At 31.7% G+C, this 12,001-nt stretch overlaps 3 protein-coding genes across 3 annotated transcripts; all 3 read left to right on the top strand.

Annotated features, from left to right (window-relative positions):
* The first annotated feature begins 1,789 nt into the window (after window positions 1–1,789).
* LOC145189683 (cyanocobalamin reductase / alkylcobalamin dealkylase-like) lies at window positions 1,790–2,805 on the top strand. The gene has a single exon (XM_080066336.2). The coding sequence runs from the start codon at window positions 1,923–1,925 to the stop codon at window positions 2,661–2,663; it is 741 nt and encodes a 246-aa protein (XP_079922462.2). The 5' UTR covers window positions 1,790–1,922; the 3' UTR covers window positions 2,664–2,805.
* Window positions 2,806–3,221: 416 nt separating this feature from the next.
* On the top strand, window positions 3,222–7,614 carry LOC145189678 (protein SERAC1-like). Its single transcript, XM_090090667.1, has 2 exons — window positions 3,222–3,313; window positions 5,446–7,614. Exon 2 carries the CDS (start codon window positions 5,469–5,471, stop codon window positions 7,296–7,298), a length of 1,830 nt encoding a protein of 609 aa, XP_089946793.1. The 5' UTR covers window positions 3,222–3,313; window positions 5,446–5,468; the 3' UTR covers window positions 7,299–7,614.
* LOC145189682 (putative cytosolic iron-sulfur protein assembly protein CIAO1 homolog) lies at window positions 3,324–5,337 on the top strand. Its single transcript, XM_080066335.2, has one exon. It carries the CDS (start codon window positions 3,365–3,367, stop codon window positions 4,367–4,369), a length of 1,005 nt encoding a protein of 334 aa, XP_079922461.2. The 5' UTR covers window positions 3,324–3,364; the 3' UTR covers window positions 4,370–5,337.
* Window positions 7,615–12,001: the final 4,387 nt, after the last annotated feature.

The following is a 12,001-nucleotide window of genomic DNA, read 5'->3' as shown; positions in this document are numbered from 1 at the left end:
ATAGATGGTGAATGACTTCCTTCCCATCGATTAGGCCAGCTGTCATGCCAAGTAAACTTCTCTTCTGATTTACCATATATCAACTGTTGTACAGACAAAACCAGTAACCTCCAATTCCTTCTTGATAATTGTCATTTTTCCTCCAAACTATTCATCAACTTTGTTTACCAATTTTTTGCGTATAATTTAATAAAATTGTCCAGATCAAATCTTGTACACAAAGCTTTGGAAATGCGGCATCTCAACCAAGGATAATAGCAAACTGCTTTTTACAACAAGATTTGTGATTTAAGTATCAGCTTCTACTTGAGAACAACTCTTGCTGTTTCCAGCCTTGACAAATTGAAGCATTGAAGCATTGTGTTGAATTCTTGGTTTTCTTTCCTTCTTCAATTTTTTGATTTTTTGTCATTTTGATAATCTTGTAGTGCTGATGAATGCTTTCGTTTTAGATGTTAGAGGAAGTTTGAAGTCGGATTTCGGGAGCCGCTCAGAGATGGTAATCCATATGGAAAGAAAGTGTATCTTGCTTTTACTTTTCCATCCAAGTCTTCATTTATCTCTTCAAACAGTTTTCCATCGAGCAAAATGGGTATTTTCGCCATGTTTTATTGAATTTTTTCAAAGCAGACGCACAGCGAAAGAATAGTAAACAATAAATATAGAAAAACAGATAACAAATCAACTAATTTTCAGCACCTAAAATTACACTAAGCGAGAATATTTTGGTAAACATGAGACTTTATATAATAATATATAAAAAAATTTATGAGTTGCAGTGCAATAAATAGCCTAGCTGACTAGAGTACAACAAGAACTAACCAATACCAATTCGGCAAATAAAAAAAAAAATTTATTGATACAAACAGTTCATATTAGTACCAAAAAAATCTTTTTTCAGCTGAAAGGAGAAACTTATTATGTATTTTGAATGTTTAAAATGCAAATACTTCTCGAAAAAATGTATTTCAAATAAATTATAAAATACTTTCCAAAAAAAAGTACTTCAAATACAATTTGAATTTAAAATACAAAATACATCCCCATGTCTGGTCAAAAAGAAGTCTCTCATTCAATTTACAACATATGTGTTTTTGAACCCATGTTATTAAGAGCTCAACTTTTTTTCTGACTGACCCTTTCTTTAGCAATAACCAAACAAAATGTTGGAGTTTTTTTAGATGCTTAATCCTTTATCCTCTTTTTTTTTTTTTTTTTTAGTTGACATGGTCAGTGATACCTCTTTTGCCTCCATTACAAATGGAAAGGCATGAACTACAAGAGAATTATAAAGTATTAATTTATAGCATACTATTATTTTTAAGAACAAACGTTCGAGACAGAATGGTGAGGCAGCTCATGACAACCACTTTGAACCCAGATCAGAATGTCTTACATATTACCTGCATAATTTGCAAAAAGCTTCGCATTCTTTCCTAATTTTTTTAATGCAAGGAAATTCCTTGTGTTTGTTTCTCTTTTTGCAACATTATGCAAAGATGTAATGGATGCAACTAACACGGTAACTTATCTGATTCACGAACTCGATAATAAATAAGCTACGACTTCAACGACATCTGCAGTGATAACATCAATATGTTGGCATGGCGGAAATTTTAAAATTGCAGCGATAGACATGTTTTAAGTTCCAAGCTAAATTTATCATACAAATAGCGGGCATTCGGTTTTTCGGCCCGGATATTTTAAAGGTACGGACTGTCCGCAAATTTTATGGACATACGGCAGCCCTGATTAAGATCAGACGATCTTTGTTACGCAGCGTTCGCAAAAAATCTAGGAAAAAATTATTACAAAAACGTTCTTAAAATATAACCCGGATAAATCGCGCAGATGTTTTGAAATCATTTTTTAAAAAGATTCCACTTAATTTCTGTTTGAAACTTACACTTTTTCACTTTAAAATGTTAATTAATACAAAAGAAGAAACTTCAAAATTGATAGAAACATTAATAGAACATGGAAAACAAACTGGCCTTGAGTATTATCCCTTTAACATTGGAAGTTACAACGAACAAGTTAGCACTTATTTTCATTTAGATTATCCAAAAGACACTGTTGCATTTTGTGTTTTAAGCTCACCTTCATGGTTTGATAGAGTATTTCTACCTTATATAAAAAAGAATAAAAGCTTATCTAGAAATCAAGATCCTTTAGATCAATGCATTTCTGACCTTTTTATTGAGCTCAAGGGGTGTTTTGTTGAGGAGCATTACGAATTTGACGTTATTCATGATTTTGATATGCAACCAACAAGAAGACCAAAAGTTTTAGTTCAAACTGCTGGTCATGTGTCTGGTGCTGCTTATTACTACCAGAAAAAGGATGTTGAAAACTACGATTGGAATGATAAGAAAATATTTGGTGTAAGTATACATCCTGTGTATGGGGGTTGGTTTTCATTTCGAGCCATCTTAATATTCAAAAATTTGCAAGAAAATATTGAAATGAAAACACCTGAAGATAACTTAAGCAATGAACAAAAACTGGAACTTTTAAAAGCATATAATTTTAGTTGGAAAGATTTTCAGTATCGTAATATAAATTCTCCAAAAGAAAAGTACTCTCAGAAGCAACAAGAGTACTTTCTTACCAAACCATCTGATAGATGGGCTTTAATTAATGTCTGGAATAGTTTTGAGTAAATAATAAAAAAATAATTAAAACAACAAAAAAACAAACAAAAAAACAGAGTTCTTTAACAAAATTTGTTTTCCTATTTTATTTATTGTCTGTGATTGAATGCATACATTTGTGTGCATACATATAGATATACTGTTTATACTAACCAGAAATGTTGTGTTTTATTTAAGAAATATCAATTCATTAAAAGTAGTTGTTTGATTCTATTTTTTCTTCTTGTTTAAAAAACTATTATCTGCTATAATATATTATTATTATTATTATTATTATTATTATTATTATTATTATTATTATTATTATTATTATTATTATTATTATTATTATTATATATGTATATTTGTAGTATGTAAATTGTGTTGTTAGTTATATGAATAGAAGATTTACATTATAATACACACATATTATTGACACACTTCTAATATAAGCTGTATTTGTTTGTTGTCTTTCTATTCCTTTTTTTTTTTATTTGAAATAAATTTTAAGTGTATATGTATAGTATATATTGTATAAGAATAAGATATAAAAAAAGTTAATAAACCAACCATAAAAGATTGAGTTTAATTTAGTATTGTTTGAAAAATTCCATAAGAACCCAGCTGATGGTGATTAATATAATTTTGTTTAACTGCTGCTGTTAAATACCTTTTTTAAAGTAAGATAATTTTACTTCTACTATTTTGCTCTACTTTCAGATTCTGTAGACATGTCATTTCATCTTATTCAGTCATTAGACTCTCATCAAGACCGTGTGTGGTGCTTGGCTTGGAATCCAACAGGAACATTGCTTGCAAGTTGCAGTAGTGACAAGACAATTAAAATATGGGGAAAAGAAGGGGGTAGGTGGGTTTGCAAATCCTCTTTTGGTGATCAACATAGTCGAACAGTTCGCTCTGTATGCTGGTCTCCTTGTGGAAACTTTTTAGCAGCAGCAAGCTTTGATGCAACAGTTTCAATATGGGATAGGCGTAATGGGGAGTTTGAATGTACAGCTACTCTAGAAGGTCATGAAAATGAAGTCAAATCTGTTGCATGGAGTAGCTCTGGCTCTTATCTGTCAACCTGTAGTCGTGATAAAAGTGTATGGATCTGGGAAGTTGAGGAAGAGGAGTATGAATGTGCTAGTGTGTTAAGTAAACATACCCAAGATGTGAAGTCAGTTGCATGGCATCCATTTCTTGATATTGTTGCATCTTGTAGCTATGATGATACTATAAATCTTTATAAAGAAGATGATGATGACTGGACATGTTTTGATACGTTAGTTGGACACACCTCGACAGTTTGGTCTATTGCATTTAATAAATCTGGTGACCGGATTGTATCCTCATCTGATGATAAAACCCTTAAGGTTTGGCAGTGCTATGAACCAAATAACTTAGAAGGAATTGCAGTAGCAGAAAACTCTTTATGCTGGAAGTGTGTATGTACATTGGCTGGGTATCATCAGAGAACTATTTATTCAGTAGACTGGAGTCATGACAATGACTTGATTGCATCATCTTCTGCTGATGACTCTATAAAAATTTTCAAGCAAGATAATTTAGAAGGACATGATAATAAAAATGAACCTGTTTATAGTATTATTGGAAACATAGAAAAAGCACATTTGCAAGATATTAATTGCATTAAGTGGAATCCAAAGGATGCATCTTTAATTGCTTCTTGCTCTGATGATATGAGTATAAAAATTTGGAGTTTCTTACAATAGCATAATGAATTTATTTGAAATTAAATTTTAGTTGTTTTGTATTCAATCTTTGATTATCTTTATGAAAAGGTTTTTTAAGGACATGATTTCATTACATTTTACATAAAACTTTTTAAAGTGCAAACATTTTTAAAATTTAAATTCTTTTGTAAATAATGCTTTTTAATAGTTGTTAATGCAATTCTTGCTTATTTTTTTTCTAAAGCAGCTAGATCTTGTTTCATAATATCAAATTTCATAAATATTGTCTACTGTATTTTTTATATTTTTAATTTTATTTATTCTTTCAGTATGAAATGAATTTTAGAAGTATTAGTTGCTTAAAACATATTAAATTTCATTCTCAATTGCTGGGAAGAAAGCATTTTTTATTTCATATTGTAATTCCAACTCATTCTACATACAACAGATTTTATTGCAATCAAGAAGGCAAATTAACCAATGAATGGGAAGAAAAACCTGTTACCTTTTCTACTTCTAAGGCTGCCAAACATTCTGTGAATGAATCAGTTGGTTATGACTCTAGTTATCAACCAAGTAATCTGCCTATTATAGGCGGATTTTTGGGTTTTGTTGCTTTGATGTATGTGTTTTTCTTCTGCGAAGAAAATGAAAGCAATTTTTTTGATATAACAACTTTCATACCAGGTTTTCAAGAAAAAGAAAAAGAAAGTAATGCTGAGAAAGTGACACAAATGGATAAATAATACATTAAAATGTGTCATTTAATATTTCATTATTTTTAGTGAATTTTTTAGAAGTTTTAATATCTGCTTTAAAATATATCCTGTTTATTATTTTTTAATATTTCACTTAGTGTTTTTACAACTCCTTTTTATGTTTAGATATGTTTTTTTAAATTAATTTTTCAGTAGCTATCTGTAATCTATAATTTTTAAATACCTGGCTGTAACCTATAAATCTTCTAAGCAAAATTTTCCTACACAAAATGTAGCAACTATATAAAAGTGCTATTAATTTAAACTTCATAAGAAAAAACTTGATTTATATCTGTTATAAAAATTGTTAAATTATTGCAGCGCTACAATGTCAAATTTTTCTTTAATTTTATACAGGTCATTGAAGGTAATTAAAAACTATGCTTGCACAGAAGTTGAAATCAAGCTGCAAGTATATAAGTATTGGCTTTGGTTTGCTCTCATCCTATATCACTTATAATTGTCAAAATACCATTGGTGTTCGGATAAATGAGACTTTATCAGAGAACTTCAATCATTTACAAAAATGGATGCAATTGAAAACTGAAACAGCACTTAATGTTACTGAAATCTATATGTTGAATTTATGTCATTTGCTTTCTAATTCACAGATGTTTCATCGTTACCACATGACATCTCTATTAATTTATCTAGCAAGCAGCGAACATAAGCTGCTTCAAGAATTTAGTATAAAACTATTATCGGTTATTCAGTTTCCTGATGATATTGATGTAGATTTTTATGTTAAGAAATGTAGCAATGATGTTTTAATCGGCTTAGCGAGATCACGAGACCTGAACTTGAAGTGGTTTTTATCACTTTCTGCATCCAATGTTTCAATAGATAAAAAAGATTCTCTTCATGTTATCACTAGTGTTTTAGAGGATATTAAATCTTCAACACTTTTTTCTGATAACAATTGTTCAAACTGGTTGTATAACAGAGTTGCAGGAGAAAAACTTCCTGAAGATCCTGTTCCAAACATAATGGCTGATTTTTGTACTGAAAGAGATAGTGTTAATATTATCAATAAAAATTCACCAGGAATACAACCTGACATGCTTATCCTAAAGTATTTAGATATTCTTCGCAGGTATTCCAATAATGAAAATGTTACTAAAAACAAGCGACTTTCTAGACATATAATAACTGCAGTTAAAGAAATTATAACTGAGTATGAGGATAATAAGAAAATTTTGTTTTTATGTGGTAGCATAATTGCAAATTTAGCTGTGACACGGTTTAACAGAGATGAAATTGTTCAGCAAAAATTGTTGACAGTATTTGTGCATTGGAGAGCAGCTGCAAGTTTAATGCTTAGTACAGTTGCTGATCGTGTTCTATTTAACTTGGATTATAATTTTGAAAAATCATACTTATCTGATGGAGTCTACATTTGTCATCCAAATTTTCGCAGCAGTGAGAAACATTCTGCTGATATCATATTTATACATGGCATTAATGGAAGTCCCTTTTATACTTGGAGGCTGAATGATTCAGTTGAAAAAAACGCAGATACATGTTGGCCAAAAGATTGGTTGCCATTAGATCATCCAGCTAGTCGTGTTTTTTGTGTTCATTATGAGTCATTTTTATCTGATTGGATGCTTGCTTGTCCCTTTGAAAAAGCCCAATACTCCTTAGATGAGCAAGCAATTTCAATACATTCCAAGTTGAAAAAGTGTAGAGTTGGAGAAAATCCCGTTATTTGGGTATGTCATTCAATGGGAGGATTAATTGTCAAAAAGTTGCTTCTGTCTCTTGAAAATAAAGTTTTAGATCAAAGTATTTTAAAGTCCACAAAAGGAATTATGTTTTATTCAGTTCCACATCTTGGTTCTCCCATTGCTACTCACTGTAAAAAAGCCAGATACATTCTGTTCCCATCAATACAAGTGAATGAACTCAGTGAAAATTCTGCAAAGTTAATGTCAATGCACTTTAAATTCTCACAGCTAATAAAAAGTTATGCCATCGATTGCACTGATTTAGGTGAAGTTCACTCGCTTCCTTTACCTTATTTAAAAATAAATGCTGTTGTTGTTCCTCGCCAATCATGCGATGTGGGTTACGGTCGCTTTATGTTGTTAGATGCCAATCATCAAGATATTTGTAAACCACATTCCAGAAATGACCCAAGATATTTAGAGGTTAACTCTTTGATTCATAAGGTTCTGACAGAAAAGTGTAAATTAAATAATAAATTATAATTCATCTGTTGATTTGAAGTTTAAAAAAAATATGTGATTTTTAAAAGTGGTGTTTAAATGTGCATTTCTGTTTCTTTTTAATTCTTTTTATTTTTGTTTTGTTTTGTTTACATGTAAAATTTTTTTGTGTGTGTAATTTTGATAAGAGGAACAGATAACTCCGTGTATATTTCACTATTATTGTAAAATATGTTTATAAACAAGCCTTTTTAAAAAAGTGGAAATATGAATTAATTTTAATGTATGTATAATTTATTTAAGGTGAACTAGAAGGGAGAAAGTTGTTGGTTCTTGAAAATATTTGATCACCTACTTACTATTGTGTACTTCTTGTGGATCTTAAGTATATAGGTCTATATATGAGGTCTTTTTCACAAAATCTACTACCTAATAATTTCATTTGTAAGAGTGTTATTTGTCTGTTATTTTTTTAGCTTGTTTGAGATAAAATAAAACCCCTTGAAGAAATCGCAGTCCTGTTCTGCTGTAAAAAACAAGTGTTGCATCAGTTTTTAATCACAGTTCAGAAATTTTAGGTTTAAGTTTGCACTCGAAGTACTCAAAAAAGTAAATAAAAATCGTAAGAGGGGCGTCTGAACACTTTATTTCCAGTTTTATAAAAATCTGTAAGGTATCACATTTTCAGAAAACTGATATTAAAAACCAGCCGAAAAGTAATTTTTTTCGTATTAAAATTAGTTAAATATATTAAAAGAAAGATAAAGTTTATCAAAAAAATAGCTGCTCATATACACTAACTTTTCTTGGACTGCAATCTTGTATTTATACATAAAAATCATTAAAATGTTCCAAATTGGTCAAAAATCATTAAAAAAAAAAAAAAGTTTATATTCTTGATTATATTTTTTTGATTTCTCTTTCATTGTAGACATAATATATTAAATACTATGGCTCGTCCGCTCTCTAAGGAAAGTGGAGAATTTCATTTTAAGCGAGGTCATATACTTTTTCAAAGGGAATATCTGATATTGCTGAACAACAAATGCATTCTAGTTAATAAAAATTCGGAAGGTCTAGTTCAAGTTTTCTGTAGGCCTGAATATTCATTGAAAGCACCCTATAGGATTGTGCTCTGGTTGTAAGAAAAACCTCTGTAAGGACGACAAAGATATCACGGACACAGTTAAAAAGGAAAAATGTTGATTTGTCGAGCTTGCAAACCTCTAGAGATTGCTTAATATTACACAGTATATGCAGTCTTGTAAGAAATAGATTTTTTACAAAAGATTGAAAAAGGTAACTAGTTTAAAGGCAAAAGTATGAAAAAGGCAACTATGTCAAACGTGCTTCTGTGAAATTGCATTAGGTAAGCCCCTAAATGTTCACCTTTTAATGCTAGCACAAATTTTGCTGAGAGCATCTCTAAAGTTTCTAAAAAAGTGAAGAAACATGTAGCTTCTTGTGAAAGTAGTAAGTAGCTTAATGAGAATCATTCCAACATGACAAAGATTGTGGAGAGATTGAAGTTGCGTGAACGCAAGTACTAATTGGCTTCTGACATAAAGTTAATCAACATTTAGCTAGGAAAATCAGTTGTTTTTATAAATTTTAAAATGATAATTAGAGACAGGCGAAAAACACGAAAACACGGAAGCCGTGTGTTTTTGTCAGATTTACCGTGATTTTCTGTTTTTTTTTTAAATTAACTCGCTTTATTCAATAAATCCGTGTTTTCGTCACTAATTTCTATAATTGAGAGCTTACGATAAGAAAACTGCAACGGCAACTTCTACAATTTTTGATAAATATTTGACACTAAGCATGCGCAATGAATGGGATTCCCTGAAATGCCGTTTTAAAACTTTTTACGCAACGTCAAAACATTGAAATTCGTGTTTTCTGAAAACGGTTTATAAATGGATCAAAGTAGTACTTGCTCCAAAAGTGTAACAAAGTAATTATTTAATTTCTGATACAAATTTAGGATATATACATAAGTATATATACACACACGCACACACGTATATATGTATATATATATATATATATATATATATATATATATATATATATATATATATATATATATATATATATATATATATATATATATATATATATATATATAAATCGAGTATCATATCGAGTAGTCTACATGGGTAGGAAAACCGTTTTAAAAAATATACAGTGCTTCCACCGGAGTAACTTTTAACCCGTTATAACATAAAAACTCTTGAGGTAGTTGAAATACATTGAGTAAGCGATATATATCACTACGTAGAAATCTAAATTCACTTTTGCATTCATCATCAGACATGATTTCTAAACAAAATTGCTTAACTCCGAAACGGTAAATCTGGATTCTTAGACAAATTTAATTTGTACAGTTGTAGAAATTCCTCGTCGTCTATGATATTTGATTCTAATGCAAGTAATAAACTATTTCTAACATTTCTTAAATGAGACATTTTTAAATTTTTTTTGTTTATTTCAAGATGTTTTCTTTTTTTTGAAGCGGAAATTCGTAACTAATTTTATTGGAACACCGCAACTGCAAGTCGCAACCGCTCGATCCAGACCTTTGTCGTCTCCGTTGCCGTTGCAGTTTTCATATCGTAAGCTCTCTAATAACTGGATAGCGCAACTCCGAGCAAAACTTATTTTTTGACGCCAAAATCGCCATATTGGAAAGCCCCAAAAATTTTAATCCCGTAAGCTTTAAGTTCTGTTTTTCGGCTTATCGCTTTATCGCTTTATCGCACATATCAGATTTCATTGTTCTGGGGCTTTCCAATATGGCGATTTTGGCGTCAATTTTGATATTAGAGATGCGCTATCCAGTTATTATAGAGATCAGTGGTTTTCGTGTTTTTCGCCTGTCTCTAATTATCATTTTAAAATAAAGTTTATTCTCTTACTTAGTTGTTGTTAGTGGTAATTGTTTGACGTCATCTCATGTGACTCATCTGTCATTTCCGATTAGTAATTTTTTTCGTAAACGAGTTGCGTGTCAATCAATAAACATCTTACATTTAATTATGTTGAAGAACGCCGTGAATGTTTCATGTGCCGAGCGCGCAAAACAGTATTCCAAGGGAACTTTGCACGCCGACGATGGCCGTCTCTTTTGCATAAGTTGCAATGTTACGCTAGATCATACGAGAAAAGGCACGATTGATAGACACTTGCTAACACCTATGCACACTCAAAAACGTAAAAGTCTTGATGAAACAAATGAAACTCGTGCGAAGAAGCAAGCTACAATAACAGGTGCATTTAAGGCGATATCTGAGTCACGTAATGCACGAAATCTTACTTAGTTTGAAATTAGTGAAGACATTTACTGAAGCTAATATACCGCTAAACAAACTTGATCATCCTAAGCTAAAGGAATATTTGCAGACGAATGTGAAGAACCTTGGGGCACTGCTATGTGCAAGTCACCTACGGCGCGATTATCTACCGAAAGTTTTTGATGTTAATCATGATGAATTGAAAGCCCGTGTTGAAGCAGCATCTTAAGTTGTTGTAACCACTGATGAGGCCAGCGATTCCCAAGATTGTTTTGTTCTACATATACTGTTTATACTAGCAGCAACAAGTTCTGATGAAACGCAGATGATGGCGATAACAGTTGACCTGGTCTACTTAGAAAACGTTAATGCAACGACAGTCAGTCAGGCAATTATTAAGACCCTGAACAAGTTCAACGTTAACTTCAATAAAGTCAGTGCATTTGTTACAGACAATGCCAGTTACATGACGAAGACTATCAGAAATCTCTGAGGGATACTCCTCCACTGTGTTCATTTGTCGTGCAATGCTCACATTCTTAGTCTTGTTGCTGAAACTTGGAGGCAAAGATTTAAAAAAGTTGACCGATTAGTGGCGTGCTTCAAAGCTATATTTGTTCACTGTTCTTCACGAAAGCAGCGGTACCGAGAGTATATAGCTAAACAGATACGTGTAGATATTGAGACGGTTTTCCTCCCTCCAGTTCCAGTTGTAATCAGGTGGAATAGCTGGTTCAAAACTGTGTCCCATCTTGACATATACTTTGAGCACTACCGTGGATTCATTAACGCAGAGTTGGAAATATCTGCATCAACCAATGCGTTGTCTGAACTCAAGCTGCCACTTCAGGATGCTGGTCTTATTAAGCTGGAAGTCGTTTTCATATTAAGCAGCACCTCTGCACTTGTTGAACTTCTTGCCTGGTTTGAAAGTCGTCATGTTCAGATACATCTGGTTTATAATCGGATAATGGATCTGCTGGCAGGTAAATAAAACACTACACTCAATTAGGCCAATATAGTGTCTTTCTAATTTGGTTGTATAACTTGCAACTAGTGACATTTATGTAAATGTTGACAGTATAATAATAATCGTTGCTACAGTATCAAATCAACGTTGCACATCAAAATAAAAAATTTTAATAACTGATGGTAGGCCTAACTTGTTTTTGTGATTCACAGATTATTCAGGCGAGTCGGAATCCACTGATCTACCAGGATGGCAGCAAGCTGCGTACAGCGATGCTACAGCTAAACTGATGCAATATTATTGCCTGGCTACTGCAGTACGCTTCACGCAGCCTGGACTAAGATTTCTCCAATCAGTTTTAATATTCGATCCTCAGCAAGCTAAAACTTTGACCTACAATGCATTCCTTGATGGCATTCCGGGCTACGATGATGAGAAGCACATTCTAACAAATGAAATTGCTGCCTATAAGTTGGCTG

This window comes from Hydra viridissima, unplaced genomic scaffold, assembly GCF_058129835.1.
Source record: "Hydra viridissima isolate aposymbiotic clone 2 unplaced genomic scaffold, HvirCarnegie_v1 scaffold_6, whole genome shotgun sequence".
Classification (NCBI taxonomy): Eukaryota; Metazoa; Cnidaria; class Hydrozoa; order Anthoathecata; family Hydridae; genus Hydra; species Hydra viridissima.
Note: the sequence above shows the minus strand (reverse complement) of the source record. Positions and strands in the feature narration are given on the sequence as shown.

Coding starts and splice junctions, on each gene's coding strand:
- LOC145189682 (XM_080066335.2), top strand. CDS start 3,365: ATGTCATTTCATCTTATTCAGTCATTAGACTCTCATCAAGACCGTGTG.
- LOC145189683 (XM_080066336.2), top strand. CDS start 1,923: ATGTTAATTAATACAAAAGAAGAAACTTCAAAATTGATAGAAACATTA.
- LOC145189678 (XM_090090667.1), top strand. CDS start 5,469: ATGCTTGCACAGAAGTTGAAATCAAGCTGCAAGTATATAAGTATTGGC.